General features: G+C 45.8%; 1 protein-coding gene and 1 non-coding gene across 2 annotated transcripts in view; both read right to left on the bottom strand.

The window, feature by feature from the left end:
- LOC124720509 (procollagen-lysine,2-oxoglutarate 5-dioxygenase) overlaps positions 1-25,475 on the bottom strand; it is a 438,909-nt gene that overhangs the window by 171,156 nt on the left and 242,278 nt on the right. The window contains exon 10 of the mRNA XM_047245868.1: positions 19,977-20,102. Within this exon, the coding sequence (XP_047101824.1) occupies positions 19,977-20,102 (126 nt within the window). The remainder of the gene's footprint in view (positions 1-19,976; positions 20,103-25,475) is intronic.
- Trnai-uau lies at positions 1,787-1,861 on the bottom strand. The gene has a single exon. It is a non-coding gene; the product is annotated as a tRNA-Ile (tRNA).

Below are 25,475 nucleotides of genomic sequence, written 5' to 3' on the forward strand. Positions count from 1 at the left end.
TGCCTTTGTTGATAATAACTAGGACTATCACTGAAGCCAAACACGCCCTAGAGAAACTTCGTGGGATCTCTGTCAAAACTGGCCTTCAAATCCGTTATGAGAAGTCAAAGTACATGAGCTGAAGCACAAAGATTTGGGAAGAGATCTGGCAGCATCGCACAGGTTCAACACTTCAAGTACTCACAAGAAATTATTGGGAATACTCCAATGATGAAGAGTGGAATTAAACTTGTGTGGAGAAACTGCATAAAGCATATGGTCTTCTGGACTATTTATAATAAAAACCCTTCTCCATCAAAGTGAAACTAAACCCGTACCAAAAACTCATTCTCCTAGAAACACTCTGCACTGCTGAAACATCACCATTAGTCACGGATCATTCTGCCATCGAGGAAGTGTAACAACAGACATTGTGGAAAATACCTGTACGCAATAGACATGCCAATATCTAGATGCTAAAAGTTCAGAAGAATTGTACTCCCTGTATGCTTACTTGAAGCTTTCATCAGAGCAAGCTTATGCAGCATAATCACTGGCACACAGCATAACAATCACTTGTGGCTGAATCAGCTTCGTGAATAGTTTCTCACATTAAAAGACTGCATTTGTGGATTTTCACGCATTACAGTTTTACACTGCTGCACTGATGTTCTTCTTGTACAAATACTATGTATGGTAGCTTAAAACAGATAGGTTTGATACCCTACACTATGTTGGATTGGTCTACAGTTCTGTACTCAAAACGATGACAGTCAGTAAACCCTCAAATACACTAGTCAACCTGGGGTGTTCAAACGACATTTTTCTGCATCCTTCAAAACATAAAATTACTTACAGAACTGGGCAGAGGGGGGCGTGGATCAAAATATTCAATGACTGTGTGCCTAGATCACATGTACCTGCTTTCACCTCAGGATTTTTCTTCTCCTTCCTGCAGCCACCAGCTGTGGATGAAGTTTGGAAGGTAGGAGACGAGGTACTGGCGGAAGTGAAGCTGTGAGGACGGGGCGTGAGTCGTGCTTGGGTAGCTCAGTTGGTAGAGCACTTGCCCGCGAAAGGCAAAGGTCCCGAGTTCGAGTCTCGGTCCGGCACACAATTTTAATGTGCCAAGAAGTTTCAAGTTTGTAATTGTTTAATCAACTCCAGGTTGGGGAGGGGAGGGGGGGGGCTGCACACGTGGGACCCCCCCCCTACCTACACACACACACACACACACACACACACACACACACACACACACACACACAACGCGCACGCGACATTCTGCTTGCTGCTGCACTCAGCCTCAACAAATACTGCTATCAGATCTTTCATGTGACACCCAATGTACACAGAAAGCGCCCCAGAATCTTACGTGCCCATTCCATAGAGCGGTTCCAAATTATTCTAGTGTGATATTTGTTTTATCGATATGTACTAACAGGAACAGTAAAATACGATGAATAACAGGTATTTCAGCAGTGACTGAGCTATGGTGGTGCATGGCAGTAGCAGTCAGTGCAGGAATACTGCATATTCTTCATGTTTTACTGTCCATGTTAATACACACTGATAAAACAGATATCACACTAAACTTATTTCACTCTATTGAATGGGAACATGAAATTTCACTTTAAAAATGATTTTATGTATGAAGATGGTATCTGTTCTTTCGGACATGTCTGAAAGAACAGATACCATCGGTGACCTTGCAGCCCATTTTTTTTAGAAAGATATTACAATCAAATCACTGTGCTTAGCTGCATAAAGGCGTTGATATATGTGAATGGGGACAGATGAAAATGTGTGCCCCGACCGGGACTCGAACCCGGGACCTCCTGCTTATATGGCAGACGCTGTATCCATCTGAGCCACCGATGGCACAGAGGATAGAGCGACTGCAGGGACTTATCTCTGGCACGGCTCCCGCCAGACATACATTCTCAACTCATTGTCCCGCACTATATTCATAGTGCCCCTGCCCATTATACTCATTACTCGCGGCTTTTTGCCGATTCCCGTAAGAGTTCGGGCACTCTTTGTGCATCCGCACAGAAGAAGATGGTCAAATGGCCGGTAAGCCTTTACCAAACGAAAGCGTTGGTATGTTGATAGACACACAAACACACACACAAAATTCGAGCTTTCGCAACCTAAGGTTGCTTCATCAGGAAAAAGGGAAGGAGAGGGAAAGACGAAAGGATGTGGGTTTTAAGGGAGAGGGTAAGGAGTCATTCTGCCGACTCCGAAATTAACGGAGCTCAAAAATCTTCCGCCACGAAGGCGGGACAGGTGACTTCTCCTCGACCTTCCATGGAGTCGCCGGGAAGTTCACCAAAGGTTTCACCGACGATTTCACCGAAACCATCAAAAAATAAAAAGAGACGCAGAGCACATCAAGCTGCAGAGAATTTGGCCCCTCCTTTAAGAGAGCGGCTGAGGAAGATACAGGAGACCGAAAGGAAGGACGAAGATACACAAAAGGAAGTGGTCGGCGAGTCTTCGGATCGGAACAAGGGACCAGAACGGGCTGACACGCCACCTGGAACATATGAACCCTTGCATGACAATACGGCATCAGATATGGACAACGAAACCAGACTTGGACAAGGACATGGACACGACATCACCGAGCCACGATTTAACTGGGCGGACGAAAAGGAGGATCAGACCGATGAAATGGGGGCGGAAGGGGATTTTGAGGAAGAATTTTTTTATTAAAAATTGTCACACCGAACTCTAAGAAGAAACAAAAAAGAAAAAAAGAAGGAAAACCGTCAATGGAATAAAAGTAAAATAAAATAACACTATATATATCTAACCTGAAGTTATTGTACGCGGTTCCAATACCGTGTCCTCTGTCTACTGTCTCGTAGCGTCTCACAGTGGAACATACATATAACGTGACCACCTTAAACATAAATAAAATTCAGAGTCACGCAAAGGTAGCTGCACTGAAGGACTTTCTGTATCAGTCAGATACAGATATCGCCTTCCTGCAGGAAGTTAATGCCAAAGAATTGTATGTTTCAGGGTACAAAGAGGTGTTGAATGTGGCACCAGAAAACGCGTGTGGAACAGCCATCCTTGCTAAAGAAGGGATCGAGATGACAAACGTGTGCCTTTTAGAGTCGGGGAGGGGAATTAGCTGCAAAATTTTTAACACCACTTTTATAAACCTATACGCACCTTCAGGCAACAATGCGAGACGTGAGAGGGCAGCCTTTTTTAAAAGTGACATTTTATTTCTACTCCAAGAAAACCCTGCAGAAATTGTCATTGGTGGAGATTTTAATTGCGTTTTAAATAAAAAGGATCAGCGACCAACTTTTAACTTCTCGCAAGAACTGCAGGCTTTGGTCACCAACATGAAGTGGTTTGACGCATGGGAAATAAAATATCCGACGCTGGTTCGCTTCACATATATCACTGGTGCTACACAGAGCAGAATCGACAGAATATATGTCACCCCCACTTTAGGCACTAAAGTCAGTAGCATCGAGGTGATACCAGCTGCCTTCTCTGACCACCTCGGAGTGAGGTGCAGCATCAAATTAACCAGGCAAAAGACATATTGGGGTCGCCCACTATGGAAATTAAATATCAATACCCTCTCTGAAAACGCTCTAGCTTTAAAGATGCAAGAAACTTGGCAGTCTGTGTTAAGGATGCGTACTAAATATAGAACAACTATTGAATGGTGGACTATGGCCGCTAAGAAAAAGATAAGGGCAGCGCTGATATCTTACGCCAAGGAAAGGGCAATGTGGTCAAGACACACAATGGAGTTTTACTACTCTTGCTTAAGAGACCTTTACGACCAACCAATGTCTCAAGACGTCTTTATCAATATTAAAAACGTTAAAGCCAAAATGATAAGTATCAAGAGGGTACATTTGGAGGGATTACAAATCAAATCACACACTAGGACGATGGTGGAGGCAGAAAACACCTCCACCTACCACTTGATACAACACACAAAAAACAGAAGAAGAAATTTTATTGCCAGCCTCAGAACGGAAGATAACAGAGTCCTGACAGAACAAAGGGATATCTTAACTGAAGCACATAGATATTTTCAGCAATTATATTCTGGAAATGCTACTGACGACAACTCAGTACAAGAGTTTTTACAGAACTCCGGAATAGAGGCAGTCATTACAGAGGAGGAGAACAGAGGTTTAACGATAGACATTACGAATGACGAGGCTTTTGATATACTCAAATTTTCACCTTCACGTAAGTCTCCAGGCCCAGACGGCCTGCCTGTGGAGTTTTATAGGACCTTTTGGCACCTAATAGGTTCCCAATTCACGGAAGTAGTTAATGACGTCTTGAGGGGAGAGGCAATTCCTGCTGCTTTCAAGGAAAGTGTAACTGTACTACTTCCAAAGGGACACGAAAGATATTACTAAAATGAGGCCGATCAGTCTAATGAACTCAGATTACAAGGTAGTTGCGCGTGTAATTAAACAACGAATGGGACAGATTTTAGAAAAAGTCATTGGATGCCACCAGACGTGTCTCCCTCGACGTACCATTTTTAAGTCTGTATGTGAATATCGAGACATTATTTCTATTTTCTCATCATCGTCAGCGGATGGAGGCATTGCCTTCATTGATTTTGCTAAAGCGTTTGACAGAGTCAACTACGGATATCTGTTCAGCATTTTGAAACACATAGGTTTCAATGATGGCAACTTAGCGGTTTTAATGAACATCGTCAGAGGCATACGAACCAAAATCTCGATCAATGGACAATATACTAATGAAGTATTAATATCTAGTGGAGCTCCTCAGGGAAGTCCTTTGTCCATGTTGTTTTATGTGGTTTCTCTGGAAACCCTTTTACGGCTTTTGAACACAACCTTAGAAGGCATAACAATAGCTGGGCTGAAGACGGTTACAAATGCATACGCTGACGATGTGGGGGTTCTAGTAAGGAGCGATGATGACTGTGCCCAGCTAACAGACAAGTTATTGCTTTATTGCACCGCAACTGGTGCGAGGATAAATGAAACGAAAAGTTCCTTTTTAAATTTACATGGTCTTGACAATGTGCAGCTACCGTGGGCAAGCAGGGTGGACCGTCACACTGCTTTGGGCATAACTTTTTACAATTGCCCATTAAGAACGACGGCAGCTAATTGGAAACAGGTGTTAGGAAAAATCAGAGGCAGCTTAATACTGGATGAAACGAGAGACTTAAATATCAAGCAAAGAATTAAACTAATCAACTGTGCAGTTCTTTCGAAAGCTGCATATGTCGCTCAGATCTTACCCACACCTCCAGACATAGTGAAATCTACACTCCTGGAAATTGAAATAAGAACACCGTGAATTCATTGTCCCAGGAAGGGGAAACTTTATTGACACATTCCTGGGGTCAGATACATCACATGATCACACTGACAGTACCACAGGCACATAGACACAGGCAACAGAGCATGCACAATGTCGGCACTAGTACAGTGTATATCCACCTTTCGCAGCAATGCAGGCTGCTATTCTCCCACGGAGACGATCGTAGAGATGCTGGATGTAGTCCTGTGGAACGGCTTGCCATGCCATTTCCACCTGGCGCCTCAGTTGGACCAGCGTTCGTGCTGGACGTGCAGACCGCGTGAGACGACGCTTCATCCAGTCCCAAACATGCTCAATGGGGGACACATCCGGAGATCTTGCTGGCCAGGGTAGTTGACTTACACCTTCTAGAGAACGTTGGGTGGCACGGGATACATGCGGACGTGCATTGTCCTGTTGCCTCCCGCATGCCCACTATACGCCCTCGCTCAAAGTCCGTCAACTGCACATACGGTTCACGTCCACGCTGTCGCGGCATGCTACCAGTGTTAAAGACTGCGATGGAGCTCCGTATGCCACGGCAAACTGGCTGACACTGACGGCGGCGGCGCAGCTAGCGCCATTCGACGGCCAACACCGCGGTTCCTGGTGTGTCCGCTGTGCCGTGCGTGTGATCATTGCTTTACAGCCCTCTCGCAGTGTCCGGAGCAAGTATGGTGGGTCTGACACACCGGTGTCAATGTGTTCTTTTTTCCATTTCCAGGAGTGTATAATGAGCACAATCTGTCGATACGTATGGAAAGGCCACATTTTTAGAGTAGCAGTAGGAACGACTACATCTAGACCCGAAAACGGAGGCCTAGGGCTGACAGACCTTCGGAGGAAAAACACTGCCCTCTTCATTAAAAGAACGCTGAAACTTATAGAAACACAGCCGAACAGCATAACTGCCGCTCTATTTGACCTTCTCAAACCCGGAAGCATGCAGCCGCCAGTAGATGTTCACAACATAAATTACAACCTGAAGCATATTAAGGATTTTTATGTAGAATTAAGCTACTTGACATGCATTTTAACAGACAAAAATAAGAGGAAAAGTAAATATATAGTAGAGAAGTTACGATCACGCGAAAACCAAAATAAAATGGAGCTGAAGTATCCAAACAAAAACTGGGAAAAAATATGGGCAAATATAAATAACAAAACCCTGACTACGGAAGTGCAAGCGTCATGGTACAAAGTTGTCAACGACATTATTAGTACCAATGAAAAACTGTATTCAATAGGACTACAAGCAACCAATGTGTGCCCAAAATGTCACAATTTGGACTCCTTAAAGCATCGCTTCATCTGTAATGGATACAAGAATATTTGGAATGACATTGTATTGCAAGTCGCTTTTCTCAAACGGACCGATGGAAGAGAAATCACATTAAACGATATACTCTTCCCAGAAGAAATTTCCTTTCCACCACAAAAAAACAATGTCATCTTGTGGCTATTCGGAAATTTTGTTAATTATGTTGTTAACAACAAAGGCAATGATAATCTACGAGAATATCGAGAATATATGAAAGACGAATGCTTCAAAATATACCGGAACAAAGACCATAAAAAGAAGTTCGGAAATATGATGCAAATTTTGTTTCAGAAACAAGGCATCGGTTAATACCTAAATAATATGAAATCGACCGAACAAGACAGACTGCGAAAGTAGGGGATTGCTGTTGAGGGTGAAGTACGGTGGGGACTTCGTGTGCCCCGGGACCGATACGGTAGCCGTGAAGGCCTCAACAGAACCCCGAAAAAGCATGTTTTCCCAAGAAGTAACAGGAGTCATGCCACAGCACAAGAATAGTAAGGAAAAACTATTCTCATGCAAAAGACGTGCATCACTGAAGAAGTTTAATTTCCTATCTCACTTTTTATTTTTGCTTCTCTCTCACTTTTGTTTAAATTCTAATGGAAGAATATTTTGCGTTCTGTTAATGCAGTCAATAGTATTATAGAGAGAGTTATTTTCACCGTAATCAATTCGGATTACTATTTACAATTATCTAACATTGTCTTCAAGATGCAATTCAGTTTCATAACCCATTAAAAACAAAAACAACAACAAAAGTGGGCCACTGAAGCTCGCCGAAGAAGGCGCATGAAGGAGAGCGAATGGAAGGGCTAGAAGGGGAGATGGGAGGCAGGAGATCCCGAGTTCGAGTCCAGGTCGGGGCACACATTTTTACCTGTCCCCCTTGACATATATCAACGCCTGTAAGCAGCTGAGCGTAGTCACATCAGTGCATTTTTTTTTTTCTAAAAATCATTTTGTTTGTAACAGGAATCAAACCGATGCTTTCTGTTGACGCTAAACTTCCCAGTAACAATTTTATTAACTTCAAAATGTAGTTATACACAGTACGCATACTCAAAAATAGTCGCCAAAACTGTTGGCACATTTATCCCATTGCGACACTAGCCGGTCGATTCCATCCTTGAATAAGCTAGTAGGCTGCTGTGGGATCCGGGCCTGGACTCAGTCACTTCGTCATCCGTAGTGAATCGATGTCTGAGCATAGCTTGTTTTAGAGGTCCAGACACTTGAAAGGTCGGTACTGTGCGGTGGATGTTCCAGCGTTTCCCACCAAAACTGCTGCAATGTCGTCTTCACCGCATTGGCTGTGTGTGGGCGGGCATTATCACGCAGGAGGATAACGCCACTGGACAACACGCCTCGGCGTTTCGACTCGATGGCTCGTCTAAGGCTCTGTAAAGCGGCTTGATAACGCTGGCCATTGATGGTGGTTCCCCGTCCCAGGAACTCGACAAACAGTGGGCCCTTGTGGTAAAAAAAGGAGGACATCATGCCGTTACCAGAACTGGTGCGCACGACCTTTGATTTCTTTGGAGGTGGTGAGGTCGCACGTCTCCACAGCTTGCTCTGACGCTTGCTTTCCGGTTGTAGCGGGACTTTGAATATCGCCGCGCTACACTCGTTCCCTCAGATATAAATTATACCGTCGCAGCGGTATGAGCGCTCGACGGCAGAGAAAATACACTGCTGGCCACCGTAAATGCAACACCAAGAAAGACAAGAGGTAGCACAACAAAATTTATTTTGTAGATAACATGTTGACCAAGTATCAAATGATTACGCTTACAGACGTCTGTGACATGTGGTTCCTGCCAGAATCAGTAGCCAGAGTAGCCGCCATTGTTGGAGATCACCGCTGCCACACGTCTCGGCATTGAGTCAAAGAGACGATGGATGTGTTCCTGGGGTACAGCAGCCCAAGCAGCTTCCACACGTTGCCAAAGATCATCTGGTGTGACAGCTGGGGATGCAATCTGGGTCACTCGTTGAGCAACCATGGACCACATGTTTTCTATCGGCGAAAGATCCGGAGAGCGAACCGGCCAGGGAAGCAATTCAATCTGGTTACTGACGAACCTTTGGACAATGCGTGCCACGTGTGGTCGCGCATTATCCTGTTGAAATATGGCTGTGGCCGAGCCCTGAAGGTAAGGAAGGACAACTGGCTCCAGCACCTCGGATATGTAGCGTCGGCTATTTAAAGTACCGGCAATGCGTACTAGAGGCGTGCGAGAGTAATATCCAATACCGCCACATACCATAATACCCGGTGCAAGACCAGTGTGGCGGTGCATAATGCAGCTGTCCAGCATCCTCTCTCCACGGTGTCTCCACACTCGAATCCGACCATCGTGGTGCTGCAGACAGAAGCGTGCCTCGTCAGTAAAGACAACGTCATTCCATTCTGCCGTCCACATCCGTCTGTCATCACACCATTGGCGACGGAGACGTCTGTGGTTCTGCGTCAATGGTAGACGAAGCAATGGACGTCTTGCGGACAGACCACTCTGCTGTAAACGGCGTCGAATGGTACGCGCAGACACTGGATGATGCGTTACAGACGCAATGTGCTGTGCTATGGTTCGGGATGTCACTGAGCGATCCGTCACTGCCATGCGCACAATTTGCCCATCAGCACGTGCAGTGGTGCACCGAGGTGAATGCGATCGACCACGTCGGTCCGTCGTACCCTCCTGCATCCAACGGTTACATATCCGCATTACAGTTGTTTGGTTTCGCCCAACACGACTAGCGATTTCTCTGTATGATAATCCACAATCTCGGTAAGCCACTATCCTTCCTCTGTCGGATACTTGATCAAACGATGTTCGCTGTTGTCTACGAGGCATAACTGATCGTCTTGTGAAACAACCACAAGGTAAACACACGTGCCGAACGTACACTCGTCGAAATCGCCAAGCCTTAAATGGCGCTATGAGGTGGCGACACAGGCGCGCGTGATGTGCGTCTGCGCTGAAATTCTAATCAGTTGCATATCTCATCGCTGCAAACTCATGGTGTAAATTTCACTTGATACGGATGCTTCCTTCAGGGTGTTGAATTTACGGTGGCCAGCAGTGTATATAAGAAAATGAAGGCACTAAAATTGTAACCCTTTTTGGTTTCTACCCGCTATTGTCTTTTGAGAGCTAGTCTTGGTATGATTCAGACGTAAAAACTTATTCGTTAGTCTTGGTCTGATTAAGACGTAAAAACTTACTGATGTGCAGACATATAGCGTTGTGGAAGCTTGTATGAAATTTGGAGGATGGAAGCAGCCGTGAAATACATTGCATTCAATATCAAGATGGTATTCATTGGTAGACATTAGTAATTCCTGGGCGATGAAATTTACTCCAAGATCTTGGAGCAGCTACGACTTTTTCGTGCAGAAATGATGCAGGAGATTGTTGGAGAACAAGACCTGAACGCCGCACGAGAGAAGACATATTAACATGGTAATGAATGTACTCTTATCTACGCCATTTCCCCTGTTAATCACATTTTGTTATTCTCTGTTCTCTTTCAAATAATTTTTGTAGTGGAAATTGGTTCGACTTTTGCTCAGAAACGCCACGAGGACCACCCCAACAATAGCTTTTCCGAATCACGAAGTCCGACAGCTTTTCTGTAATACGAAGTCCGATTTGCATTTTATTCTTTCCCTTTTTCACGGTCATTAATGATTTTAAAAAACCCCTTTTTATTCACCATTTCTTCCCACATTTTCAACCTTTTTCTTTTCTTATCTTTTTCTTTTTTATTAAACACTACACGGTTCAAAATGGTGACACCATGTTTCGTCACCTGTGACAATACGCGACGGAAAGCCGTATTCCTCCACACGATAACGTTGCAGATGATTCAAAGCAGTGTGCGATTTGCATGGGGGTTTTACTTTTGCACCCCAACCTGGGATGTTTATTTCCCACGCACTGGAGTAAAACTTTACATATAAATTTGTGGAGCCGAATACTGAATGTTTTTAATAAGTCTTACGTATTAATACTGTTAATATATTTCAGTTTTCTATCATTAGAATAAGTACAACTTTTCACAAATGTGCCTCTACTTTTTGAATTCCCCTTGTATATCTGTACCCGTACGTAGATGATTTTGTAAATAAGCTTTACCTATAATGTACTTTTAAAGATATAACAAGGGATGGCTTTTCTGATAGTGCATACGCGTCAATAGTGAGTTTCGGCATTAACATTTATTTATAAATAGCTGTTTAACCATGCGTAACGCCACGGTCCAAGCTAGTAACATATATACACTCCTGGAAATTGAAATAAGAACACCGTGAATTCATTGTCCCAGGAAGGGGAAACTTTATTGACACATTCCTGGGGTCAGATACATCACATGATCACACTGACAGAACCACAGGCACATAGGCACAGGCAACAGAGCATGCACAATGTCGGCACTAGTACAGTGTATATCCACCTTTCGCAGCAATGCAGGCTGCTATTCTCCCATGGAGACGATCGTAGAGATGCTGGATGTAGTCCTGTGGAACGGCTTGCCATGCCATTTCCACCTGGCGCCTCAGTTGGACCAGCGTTCGTGCTGGACGTGCAGACCGCGTGGGATGACGCTTCATCCAGTCCCAAACATGCTCAATGGGGGACAGATCCGGAGATCTTGCTGGCCAGGGTAGTTGACTTACACCTTCTAGAGCACGTTGGGTGGCACGGGATACATGCGGACGTGCATTGTCCTGTTGGAACAGCAAGTTCCCTTCCCGGTCTAGGAATGGTAGAACGATGGGTTCGATGACGGTTTGGATGTACCGTGCACTATTCAGTGTCCCCTCGACGATCACCAGTGGTGTACGGCCAGTGTAGGAGATCGCTCCCCACACCATGATGCCGGGTGTTGGCCCTGTGTGCCTCGGTCTTATGCAGTCCTGATTGTGGCGCTCACCTGCACGGCGCCAAACACGCATACGACCATCATTGGCACCAAGGCAGAAGCGACTCTCATCGCTGAAGACGACACGTCTCCATTCGTCCTTCCATTCACGCCTGTCACGACGCCACTGGAGGCGGGCTGCACGATGTTGGGGCGTGAGCGGAAGACGACCTAACGGTGTGCGGGATCGTAGCCCAGTTTCATGGAGACGGTTGCGAATGGTCCTCGCCGATACCCCAGGAGCAACAGTGTCCCTAATTTTCTGGGAAGTTGCGGTGCGGTCCCCTACGGCACTGCGTAGGATCCTACGGTCTTGGCGTGCATCCGTGCGTCGCTGCGGTCCGGTCCCAGGTCGACGGGCACGTGCACCTTCCGCCGACCACTGGCGACAACATCGATGTATTGTGGAGACCTCACGCCCCACGTGTTGAGCAATTCGGCGGTACGTCCACCCGGCCTCCCGCATGCCCACTATACGCCCTCGCTCAAAGTCCGTCAACTGCACATACGGTTCACGTCCACGCTGTCGCGGCATGCTACCAGTGTTAAAGACTGCGATGGAGCTCCGTATGCCACGGCAAACTGGCTGACACTGACGGCGGCGGTGCACAAATGCTGCGCAGCTAGCGCCATTCGACGGCCAACACCGCGGTTCCTGGTGTGTCCGCTGTGCCGTGCGTGTGATCATTGCTTGTACAGCCCTCTCGCAGTGTCCGGAGCAAGTATGGTGGGTCTGACACACCGGTGTCAATGTGATCTTTTTTCCATTTCCAGGAGTGTAATTCTACTAACCCCCTAAGACCGCCCCCCCCCCCACTGGTAAAAGCACAAATCGCACCCTGATCCAAAGACAGCACCATTCGAGTATTGCGCTGTCCGGCGGTCAGTTGATGGGGAACCCACTGCACACGCTAATACTCGACAGATCTCGTCCACAGTGATTCTGTGGTCGTCCGAGACTACAGCATTCACTTCCGCAACCATTTCCGGCTTGACGGCACGATGAGCCTGCCCAGGACGAGCATCGTCTTCCAGTGACTCGCGCCCCTCGAGGAATAATTTGCGTCATTCCTCAACACTTGAACGACTCAGACTGTACTCACCGTACACAGCCTTCATCCGTCGATACATTTCACGGCCTCCAACTCCCTCCGCCGCCAAAAATCGAATCACTCCTCACTGATCCTGCTTACTCGTCTGCACGTCTGGTAGTTGACGATACCTTGTGTGACCACCTTCTCTTCGGCGTGAAACTACACTGGCGTTTTGCAACATCAAATGTCAGTCTCTCTACCAACAGATGGCGCCATCATACCCGCAGTTACGTGGTGCCACCTTATGTGTAAGGCAAAGGTAGACGCACTGACCAGGTTCCATTTGAATAAATCTCATAGATCAAACTGAAACTTCCTGGCAGATTAAAACTGTGTGCCGGACCGAGACTCGAACTCGGCAGCTTTGCCTTTCGCGAGCAAGTGCTTGGGTAGCTCAGTTGGTAGAGCACTTGCCCGCGAAAGGCGAAGGTCCCGAAGTCGAGTCTCAGTCCGGCACATAGTTTTAATCTGCCAGGAAGTTTCATATCAGCGCACACTCCGCTGCAGAGTGAAAATTTCTCATTCTGGAAACATCCCCAAGGCTGTGGCTAAGCCATGTCTCCGCAATATCCTTTCTTTCAGGAGTGCTAGTTCTGCAAGGTTCGCAGGAGAGCTTCTGTAAAGTTTGGAAGGTAGGAGACGAGGTACTGGCAGAAGTAAAGCTGTGGGTACCGGGTGTGAGTCGTGCTTGGGTAGCTCAGTTGGTAGAGCACTTGCCCGCGAAAGGCAAAGCTCCCGAGTTCGAGTCTCGGTCCGGCACACAGTTTTAATCTGCCAGGAAGTTTCATATCAGCGCACACTCCGCTGCAGAGTGAAAATCTCATTCTGGAAACATCCCCCAGGCTGTGGCTAAGCCATGTCTCCGCAATATCCTTTCTTTCAGGAGTGCTAGTTCTGCAAGGTTCGCAGGAGAGCTTCTCTAAAGTTTGGAAGGTAGGAAACGAGGTACTGGCAGAAGTAAAGCTGTGAAGACGGGGCGTGTGTCGTTCTTGGGTAGCTCAGTTGGTAGAGCACTTGCCAGCGAAAGGCAAAGCTCCCGAGTTCGAGTCTCGGTCCGGCACACAGTTTTAATCTGCCAGGAAGTTTCATATCAGCGCACACTCCGCTGCAGAGTGAAAATGTCATTCTGGAAACATCCCCCAGGCTGTGGCTAAGCCATGTCTCCGCAATATCCTTTCTTTCAGGAGTGCTAGTTCTGCAAGGTTCGCAGGAGAGCTTCTGTAAAGTTTGGAAGGTAGGAAACGAGGTACTGGCAGAAGTAAAGCTGTGAAGACGGGGCGTGTGTCGTTCTTGGGTAGCTCAGTTGGTAGAGCACTTGCCCGCGAAAGGCAAAGCTCCCGAGTTCGAGTCTCGGTCCGGCACACAGTTTTAATCTGCCAGGAAGTTTCATATCAGCGCACACTCCGCTGCAGAGTGAAAATCTCATTCTGGAAACATCCCCCAGGCTGTGGCTAAGCCATGTCTCCGCAATATCCTTTCTTTCAGGAGTGCTAGTTCTGCAAGGTTCGCAGGAGAGCTTCTGTAAAGTTTGGAAGGTAGGAGACGAGGTACTGGCAGAAGTAAAGCTGTGAGTACCGGGTGTGAGTCGTGCTTGGGTAGCTCAGTAGGTAGAGCACTTGCCCGCGAAAGGCAAAGCTCCCGAGTTCGAGTCTCGGTCCGGCACACAGTTTTAATCTGCCAGGAAGTTTCATATCAGCGCACACTCCGCTGCAGAGTGAAAATCTCATTCTGGAAACATCCCCCAGGCTGTGGCTAAGCCATGTCTCCGCAATATCCTTTCTTTCAGGAGTGCTAGTTCTGCAAGGTTCGCAGGAGAGCTTCTGTAAAGTTTGGAAGGTAGGAGACGAGGTACTGGCAGAAGTAAAGCTGTGAGGACGGGGCGTGTGTCGTTCTTGGGTAGCTCAGTTGGTAGAGCACTTGCCCGCGAAAGGCAAAGCTCCCGAGTTCGAGTCTCGGTCCGGCACACAGTTTTAATCTGCCAGGAAGTTTCATATCAGCGCACACTATGCTGCAGAGTGAAAATCTCATTCTGGAAACATCCCCCAGGCTGTGGCTAAGCCATGTCTCCGCAATATCCTTTCTTTCAGGAGTGCTAGTTCTGCAAGGTTCGCAGGAGAGCTTCTGTAAAGTTTGGAAGGTAGGAGACGAGGTACTGGCAGAAGTAAAGCTGTGAGGACGGGGCGTGTGTCGTTCTTGGATAGCTCAGTTGGTAGAGCACTTGCCCGTGAAAGCCAAAGCTCCCGAGTTCGAGTCTCGGTCCGGCACACAGTTTTAATCTGCCAGGAAGTTTCATATCAGCGCACACTCCGCTGCAGAGTGAAAATCTCCTTCTGGAAACATCCCCCAGGCTGTGGCTAAGCCATGTCTCCGCAATATCCTTTCTTTCAGGAGTGCTAGTTCTGAAAGGTTCGCAGGAGAGCTTCTGTAAAATTTGGAAGGTAGGAGACGAGGTACTGGCAGAAGTAAAGCTGTGAGGACGGGGCGTGTGTCGTTCTTGGGTAGCTCAGTTGGTAGAGCACTTGCCTGCGAAAGGCAAAGCTCCCGAGTTCGAGTCTCGGTCCGGCACACAGTTTTAATGTGCCAGGAAGTTTCATATCAGCGCACACTCCGCTGTAGAGTGAAAATCTCATTCTGGAAACATCCCCCAGGCTGTGGCTAAGCCATGTCTCCGCAATATCCTTTCTTTCAGGAGTGCTAGTTCTGAAAGGTTCGCAGGAGAGCTTCTGTAAAGTTTGGAAGGTAGGAGACGAGGTACTGGCAGAAGTACAGCTGTGAGTACCGGGCGTGAGTCGTGCTTCGGTAGCTCAGATGGTAGAGCACTTGCCCGCGAAAGGCAAAGCTCCCGAGTTCGAGTCTCGGTCCGGCACACAGTTTTAATCTGCCAGGAAGTTTCATATCAGCGCACACTCCGCTGTAGAGTGAAAATCTCATTCTGGAAACATCCCCCAGGCTGTGGCTACGCCATGTCTCCGCAATATCCTTTCTTTCAGGAGTGCTAGTTCTGAAAGGTTCGCAGGAGAGCTTCTGTAAAGTTTGGAAGGTAGGAGACGAGGTACTGGCAGAAGTAAAGCTGTGAGTACCGGGTGTGAGTCGTGCTTGGGTAGCTCAGTTGGTAGAGCACTTGCCCGCGAAAGGCAAAGCTCCCGAGTTCGAGTCTCGGTCGGGCACACAGTTTTAATCTGCCAGGAAGTTTCATATCAGCGCACACTCCGCTGCAGAGTGAAAATCTCATTCTGGAAACATCCCCCAGGCTGTGGCTAAGCCATGTCTCCGCAATATCCTTTCTTTCAGGAGTGCTAGTTCTGCAAGGTTCGCAGGAGAGCTTCTGCAAAGTTTGGAAGGTAGGAGACGAGGTACTGGCAGAAGTAAAGCTGTGAGGACGGGGCGTGTGTCGTTCTTGGGTAGCTCAGTTGGTAGAGCACTTGCCCGCGAAAGGCAAAGCTCCCGAGTTCGAGTCTCGGTCGGGCACACAGTTTTAATCTGCCAGGAAGTTTCATATCAGCGCACACTCCGCTGTAGAGTGAAAATCTCATTCTGGAAACATCCCCCAGGCTGTGGCTACGCCATGTCTCCGCAATATCCTTTCTTTCAGGAGTGCTAGTTCTGAAAGGTTCGCAGGAGAGCTTCTGTAAAGTTTGGAAGGTAGGAGACGAGGTACTGGCAGAAGTAAAGCTGTGAGGACGGGGCGTGTGTCGTTCTTGGGTAGCTCAGTTGGTAGAGCACTTGCCCGCGAAAGGCAAAGCTCCCGAGTTCGAGTCTCGGTCGGGCACACAGTTTTAATCTGCCAGGAAGTTTCATATCAGCGCACACTCCGCTGTAGAGTGAAAATCTCATTCTGGAAACATCCCCCAGGCTGTGGCTACGCCATGTCTCCGCAATATCCTTTCTTTCAGGAGTGCTAGTTCTGAAAGGTTCGCAGGAGAGCTTCTGTAAAGTTTGGAAGGTAGGAGACGAGGTACTGGCAGAAGTAAAGCTGTGAGTACCGGGTGTGAGTCGTGCTTGGGTAGCTCAGTTGGTAGAGCACTTGCCCGCGAAAGGCAAAGCTCCCGAGTTCGAGTCTCGGTCCGGCACACAGTTTTAATCTGCCAGGAAGTTTCATATCAGCGCACACTCCGCTGCAGAGTGAAAATCTCATTCTGGAAACATCCCCCAGGCTGTGGCTAAGCCATGTCTCCGCAATATCCTTTCTTTCAGGAGTGCTAGTTCTGCAAGGTTCGCAGGAGAGCTTCTGTAAAGTTTGGAAGGTAGGAGACGAGGTACTGGCAGAAGTAAAGCTGTGAGGACGGGGCGTGTGTCGTTCTTGGGTAGCTCAGTTGGTAGAGCACTTGCCCGCGAAAGGCAAAGCTCCCGAGTTCGAGTCTCGGTCGGGCACACAGTTTTAATCTGCCAGGAAGTTTCATATCAGCGCACACTCCGCTGCAGAGTGAAAATCTCATTCTGGAAACATCCCCCAGGCTGTGGCTAAGCCATGTCTCCCCAATATCCTTTCTTTCAGGAGTGCTAGTTCTGCAAGGTTCGCAGGAGACCTTCTGTAAAGTTTGGAAGGTAGGAGACGAGGTACTGGCAGAAGTAAAGCTGTGAGTCGTGCTTGGGTAGCTCAGTTGGTAGAGCACTTGCCCGCGAAAGGCAAAGATCCCGAGTTCGAGTCTCGGTCCGGCACACAGTTTTAATCTGCCAGGAAGTTTCATATCAGCGCACACTCCGCTGCAGAGTGAAAATCTCATTCTCAAATCTCATAGATGTAGATGAATTAAAATGACACACATATGGGAGACACCGAATCCACACGCATCTATCAAACGCGTCCAGGATTCTGGGTAAGTTAACGTGGTATATGAGCTGTCCAATAAGACAGCTTGCGTATCCTTCTTCTTCGCTGAGTGAACTACAGGGGTGGATAAAAACATGAAAACACCACAAACACAATACTCCAATGTGAATAATACAGTGTAGGAAAACCGTTGGCATCCAAAAAACACCATCCCATCATCTCCAATTGGATAAATACAGATCCTGTACGATTTTCATGTACCACTCTTCCTGCAAAACAGTGGCAAGCTGAAGTAATGTTATGGAGGTGGACACTGGTCACACACGTTTCTCTCCAAAATAGACTACAAAGATTCAGTAATGGTGAGACCTAGTGGCTGTAGCGGAAAGAGGAGATGCTACGATTCATCCTCAAGCTCACAAAACCAGTTGCGGAAAATGCGAGGTGTGTTGACATAGGCCGTGTTTTCTGGGAACACAGCATCACCATTGTGGAACAAATACTGTTGCATGTAACGGACCTGATCAGCCAAAATGGTCACATAAACCTTGGCAGTAATGCGGCCTTGCATAGTAACCAGGGGCCTGTGGAATACCACAATATGACTGCCCTTACCATCACCAAACCCCTGCCACGTTTCACTCTCGGGGACGTAAACTTGGCCAAAAGTTGGAAACAGTGTGAAGCAGGACTCGTCCAACCAAATAACTTTCTTCCATTGGTAGATACTCCAGGTTTTATGGCTTTGGAAACACATTTTCCTGTTTCAGCCATTTGCATAATTTTTGATTTTCGACCTCGTTCTGCAGTTCCCTGCTTCGTGTTGTTTTGGTGCTGACAGAGTTCGTGAGAGCTACATTCAGTTCTGCAATGAGTTTTGCGGCTGTCGCCCTTTTATTTTTTGTCACAGTCCTCTGCAATGGCCGTCCATTGTGATCACTCAATGCACACTTTCGTCCACATTGTGAGTTAACAGACCATGTTCTGCACTTTCCCAGAACATGGTAAATCTCTGATATGGGGCTTCTAAAAACACTAAACAGTTCAACTACCTTGGTTAGAGAAGCACCCACGATACGAGCACCAACAATTGAACTACATTTGAATTCGCTTAGCTCCAACATATTGCACCCACAACCACACAGAACATTGTTCCGACCAGCATTCATACCTGGAACGTACTGAGGATATTGCATAGGTGCTGTTCGAGGTCGAACGGGGCAGCGCATCCTGCAGACTTGCCTACCATCCGTATTGAACATCAAGCACAGATTTCTCACGGTGTTTCCAAATTTTTATCCAACCCACATGTCTCAACATGCTGCAACTGTTGCTCGTGCTACAACCTTATACTGACAGCAAGGTTTCCATCTTTCAGAAATATGGTGACTCTCAACATTCTCACAATGGTGGACAAGATTTCTCGAATGAGATGTTGCCATAATGAGATTTTCACTCTACAGCGGAGTGTGAGCTGATATGAAACTTCCTGGCAGATTAAAAACTGTGTGCTGGACCGGGCCTCGAACTCGGGACCTCTGCCTTTCGCGGGCAAGTGCTCTACCGACTGAGCTACCCAAGTACGACTCACAACCCGTCCTCACAGCTTCAATTCTGCCAGTACCTCATCTCCTACCTTCCAAACTTCATAGCAGCTCTTCTGCACACAGTTTTAATCTGCCAGGAAGTTTCATATCAGCGCCCCCCTGGTCCCATAAGAGCTTACCACAAATTTCCAAATTGAGACTGGGTGAGCTCTGCCGAGTATTGGTAAAAGAAGAAAATTTCAAAATGGCAACAACAGATATGTGCAAGTTTTACTAAAAATTCGTCCCCTTCTATGAAAGTTAAAAAGCAGTTAACGCGCCAGGTGAAAATAAATCGATGGAATTTTGGAAGAATTCTTTTTAGTTACTAGACAAAGCAGAGGTGACAGATCTCTTTGAAGGATCACCGTGCAAATGCAGGTGTGAAGGGGCCCCCCTTTACATTTACAAAACATGTGAGTCTAAGCTTCAATTTAGAACAGCAGTTCCCCTCCAGCACTCGGCATTTCCCCTTCAGCCGCAGCCTGCAGCTCCCACCACTACCACTCTCCGCATGTATGCCCTGCCATCTGCGCATGTAATGGCTGTGAATTCTGCAAACACTATACATTAACAGCATTTGGGACCAGGAGGGCGATATCACACTTTGTTTTTAATGTTTCCTGGACTTCATAATTCCCCAGTACATTGCGGCTGCATTCCTCTAAGATGCCAGCAACAACAACGATGGAGAAATTACAAAAATTCATTACATAACATTATTTTTGTGACTGCTCCTCGAAGAATTTTACCTCCTGAAGGTTAGTATTGGACAGATATTCTGTCTCTCTGAAAATTTTCATACAATAAACATTTCGTCAATCACAGCCAAGAAAATGTTGAAATATGTACAGAACTTTGGTCAGGTCAGCAATAATTCCACCATTGCAGTTAAATGTGGCACTTAGGCGTACAACTGCCACCCACTACAGGCACGCTTCTGCGGTACTCACCGCCTGTCGTTGTTGATGATGTCCATGTAGTCTGTGGAGCGAGCGTAGAAGCCGTCCGAGGTGAGTGCGCCCCAGAAGTTGGACCACGTCTTGTACGGCCGCACCAGCAGTGGAGCAGTCACTGTCCTGCAAGGCAGACAAACCGTGTCTGTGCACTAATTCTCGACACAACGGTGCTCTCATTTTAATTGCACAACTATACTTCATTTAGGCTGTGAACCATGGACCTTGCCGTTGGTGGGGAGGCTTGCGTGCTTCAGCGATACAGATAGCCGTACCGTAGGTGCAACCACAACGGAGGGGTATCTGTTGAGAGGCCAGACAAACGTGTGGTTCCTGAAGAGGGGCAGCAGCCTTTTCAGTAGTTGCAAGGGCAACAGTCTGGATGATTGACTGATCTGGCCTTGTAACAATAACCAAAACGGCCTTGCTGTGCTGGTACTGCGAACGGCTGAAAGCAAGGGGAAACTACAGCCGTAATTCTTCCCGAGGGCATGCAGCTTTACTGTATGATTACATGATGATGGCGTCCTCTTGGGTAAAATATTCCGGAGGTAAAATAGTCCCCCATTCGGATCTCCGGGCGGGGACTACTCAAGAGGATGTCGTTATCAGGAGAAAGAAAACTGGCGTTCTACGGATCGGAGCGTGGAATGTCAGATCCCTTAATCGGGCAGGTAGGTTAGAAAATTTAAAAAGGGAAATGGATAGGTTGAAGTTAGATATAGTGGGAATTAGTGAAGTTCAGTGGCAGGAGGAACAAGACTTCTGGTCAGGTGACTACAGGGTTATAAACACAAAATCAAATAGGGGTAATGCAGGAGTAGGTTTAATAATGAATAGGAAAAAAGGAATGCGGGTAAGCTACAACAAACAGCTTAGTGAACGCATTATTGTGGCCAAGATAGATACGAAGCCCACGCCTACTACAGTAGTACAAGTTTATATGCCAACTAGCTCTGCAGACGACGAAGAAATTGAAGAAATGTATGATGAAATAAAAGAAATTATTCAGATTGTGAAGGGAGACGAAAATTTAATAGTCATGGGTGACTGGAATTCGAGTGTAGGAAAAGGGAGAGAAGGAAACATAGTAGGTGAATATGGATTGGGGAACAGAAATGAAAGAGGAAGCCGCCTGGTCGAATTTTGCACAGAGCACAACATAATCATAACTAACACTTGGTTTAAGAATCATGAAAGAAGGTTGTATACATGGAAGAACCCTGGCGATACTAAAAGGTATCAGATAGATTATATAATGGTAAGACAGAGATTTAGGAACCAGGTTTTAAATTGTAAGGCATTTCCAGGGGCAGATGTGGACTCTGACCACAATCTATTGGTTATGACCTGTAGATTAAAACTGAAGAAACTGCAAAAAGGTGGGAATTTAAGGAGATGGGACCTGGATAAACTAAAAGAACCAGAGGTTGTACAGAGATTCAGGGAGAGCATAAGGGAGCAATTGACAGGAATGGGGGAAATAAATACAGTAGAAGAAGAATGGGTAGCTTTGAGGGATGAAGTAGTGAAGGCAGCAGAGGATCAAGTAGGTAAAAAGACGAGGGCTAGTAGAAATCCTTGGGTAACAGAAGAAATATTGAATTTAATTGATGAAAGGAGAAAATATAAAAATGCAGTAAGTGAAACAGGCAAAAAGGAATACAAACGTCTCAAAAATGAGATCGACAGGAAGTGCAAAATGGCTAAGCAGGGATGGCTAGAGGACAAATGTAAGGATGTAGAGGCCTATCTCACTAGGGGTAAGATAGATACCGCCTACAGGAAAATTAAAGAGACCTTTGGAGATAAGAGAACGACTTGTATGAATATCAAGAGCTCAGATGGAAACCCAGTTCTAAGCAAAGAAGGGAAAGCAGAAAGGTGGAAGGAGTATATAGAGGGTCTATACAAGGGCGATGTACTTGAAGACAATATTATGGAAATGGAAGAGGATGTAGATGAAGATGAAATGGGAGATATGATACTGCGTGAAGAGTTTGACAGAGCACTGAAAGACCTAAGTCGAAACAAGGCCCCCGGAGTAGACAATATTCCATTGGAACTACTGACGGCCGTGGGAGAGCCAGTCCTGACAAAACTCTACCATCTGGTGAGCAAGATGTATGAAACAGGCGAAATACCCACAGACTTCAAGAAGAATATAATAATTCCAATCCCAAAGAAAGCAGGTGTTGACAGATGTGAAAATTACCGAACTATCAGCTTAATAAGTCACAGCTGCAAAATACTAACACGAATTCTTTACAGACGAATGGAAAAACTAGTAGAAGCCAACCTCGGGGAAGATCAGTTTGGATTCCGTAGAAACACTGGAACACGTGAGGCAATACTGACCTTACGACTTATCTTAGAAGAAAGATTAAGGAAAGGCAAACCTACGTTTCTAGCATTTGTAGACTTAGAGAAAGCTTTTGACAATGTTGACTGGAATACTCTCTTTCAAATTCTAAAGGTGGCAGGGGTAAAATACAGGGAGCGAAAGGCTATTTACAATTTGTACAGAAACCAGATGGCAGTTATAAGAGTCGAGGGACATGAAAGGGAAGCAGTGGTTCGGAAGGGAGTAAGACAGGGTTGTAGCCTCTCCCCGATGTTGTTCAATCTGTATATTGAGCAAGCAGTAAAGGAAACAAAAGAAAAATTGGGAGTAGGTATTAAAATTCATGGAGAAGAAATAAAAACTTTGAGGTTCGCCGATGACATTGTAATTCTGTCAGAGACAGCAAAGGACTTGGAAGAGCAGTTGAATGGAATGGACAGTGTCTTGAAAGGAGGATATAAGATGAACATCAACAAAAGCAAAACAACGATAATGGAATGTAGTCTAATTAAGTCGGGTGATGCTGAGGGAATTAGATTAGGAAATGAGGCACTTAAAGTAGTAAAGGAGTTTTGCTATTTGGGGAGCAAAATAACTGATGATGGTCGAAGTAGAGAGGATATAAAATGTAGGCTGGCAATGGCAAGGAAATTGTTTCTGAAGAAGAGAAATTTGTTAACATCCAGTATAGATTTAAGTGTCAGGAAGTCATTTCTGAAAGTATTCGTATGGAGTGTAGCCATGTATGGAAGTGAAACATGGACGATAAATAGTTTGGACAAGAAGAGAATAGAAGCTTTCGAAATGTGGTGCTACAGAAGAATGCTGAAGATTAGATGGGTAGATCACATAACTAATGAGGAAGTATTGAATAGGATTGGGGAGAAGAGAAGTTTGTGGCACAACTTGACCAGAAGAAGGGATCGGTTGGTAGGACATGTTCTGAGGCATCAAGGGATCACCAATTTAGTATTGGAGGGCAGCGTGGAGGGTAAAAATCGTAGAGGGAGACCAAGAGATGAATACACTAAGCAGATTCAGAAGGATGTAGGTTGCAGTAGGTACTGGGAGATGAAAAAGCTTGCACAGGATAGAGTAGCATGGAGAGCTGCATCAAACCAGTCTCAGGACTGAAGACCACAACAACAACAACTGGGACAAGAAAAAAAAAATTTCCCAGATTTTTCCCGGTTAAGATTACACTTTCTCCCGGGTGAAAATACACTTTTTCCGTGTTAAGTGGCAGTATACGTTTCCTCGGAACTGTAAAACTTATTAATCCTTTGAATGGTTATGGTTTTATAAGCCGGCGTAGAACTTCCCGGACCTTTAGAAAACCAAACGCACTATATATTTAAAAAAAAATGTTTCGGAAAGATCTTTGCTGTGCAGTAACATGTACACTGCATATCTTCGTATTACGAAAGTGTAAATTTAAATTCCACCAAACGCCGCATGTTACTTTCCGAAGCATTGAAATCAGGATTGCAATGCGCATTTGTAGCCAGTCATAGCTCGTCACGTGATCTCGCCAGCCGGCGACAGCGGATCTTCTAGCATAGGACATGTGATGTAGTCAGCCGATAGCAATATCACTGTTAAGTAGCTTGGATTGGATTTTTTGGGGGAAGAGACCAAACAGCGAGGTCATAGGTCTCATCGGATTACGGAAGGACAGGGAAGGAAGTCGGCCGTGCTCTTTCAAAGGAACCATCCCGGCATTTGCCTGGAGCGATTTAGGGAAATCACGGAAAACCTAAATCAGGATGGCAGGACGTGGGATTGAACCGTCATCCTCCCGAATGCGAGTCCAGTGTGCTAACCACTGCGCCACCTCGGTCGGTGTTAAGTAGCGCGTACACACAAATAGGAAAAGTTCGTGGTTTAAATTACCATACACAGCGTTACTATAAGAAAATCGAAGTTTTCACATACAATATCGGTCTCGAATATTAATAAACTGCAAGAGGAGCTAAGCTTTCACATATAATGTTGATTTTTTTTGTTGTGCGTGTTACACTTTAAGGTACACCACACAAATGTGTCAGTAAAATTTTTAATAAAGACATAAATGTCTGATCTTCTGAGTTCGAAATTTCTCTAAATGTACGTCCTCAAAGACTTGATTTTTAAATGAGAGTCAAACGCTCAGTGATTTAAGAAATTCATCGTACATTCCCGCACGTAATTCATCTTGCATAAAAGGAAATTTACTTTGAAAGTAACGCTTTTCAAACAACCATTCGCAATATTTTCCCGTGACCTGTTAGAAATAGGTTCGTTTCAGCAGTTTCCAGAGAGCGGCAGAAACAGGCGTCACCGCACTTGCGCAGCTACAATGATGCAGGAAGGCCGTGTGTTCGTACGTGTAAAACATTAAAAGATCTTACACTATGTCATAAAAGAAACAAGACATCAGAGGATACTCCAAGAACATCGGAATTTCGTGAACCATACTACAATGCGTAATTCGGTTTAAAGTGCACATTCGTATGTCCAGATTCGGACGTAAATTTTCTTGAGTACCGGTACTATATTATCTCTATCTTTGGTTCTTTATTATGGCATAATGCCATACGTGCTAGAAGATGAAAACATGCACTTTTGAAACGCACCGAGCAGTTGAAACTAGCCCATAGCATGGAATTAAACCCTTCCTTTCAAATAAATTGACTGCCCCAGCGGAAAAGATTAATAAAACCCAAATTTCTTTAGCAAACTGACAAAAATAACTTCATTGTTCTCCAAGGCGATTAATGCTTGACTGTCAGAAAGGTGGAGATAAAACCTGATACTAATAACATATTTTGGCGTTCCGTAATTATGCGAACGTATTTTAATTCATCTGATAGCTCCCGGCCATATCCGTTTTGTTTTCATTTAATGTGAGAGCAATAAATGAAGAGGAAGCAGCAAAATCATTAAACGTAAACACGGGTCACGTGGAGACTCCCCACTGCAACTAACAAGGGAACCTCCCCATCGCACCCCCCTCAGATTTAGTTATAAGTTGGCACAGTGGATAGGCCTTGAAAAACTGAACACAGATCAATTGAGAAAACAGGAAGATGTTGTGTGGAACTGTGAAAAAATAAGCAAAATATACAAACTGAGTAGTTCATGGGAATATAGGCAACATAAAGGACACTGGG

Source organism: Schistocerca piceifrons, chromosome 11 (assembly GCF_021461385.2).
Source record: "Schistocerca piceifrons isolate TAMUIC-IGC-003096 chromosome 11, iqSchPice1.1, whole genome shotgun sequence".
In the NCBI taxonomy this organism is placed as follows: domain Eukaryota; kingdom Metazoa; phylum Arthropoda; class Insecta; order Orthoptera; family Acrididae; genus Schistocerca; species Schistocerca piceifrons.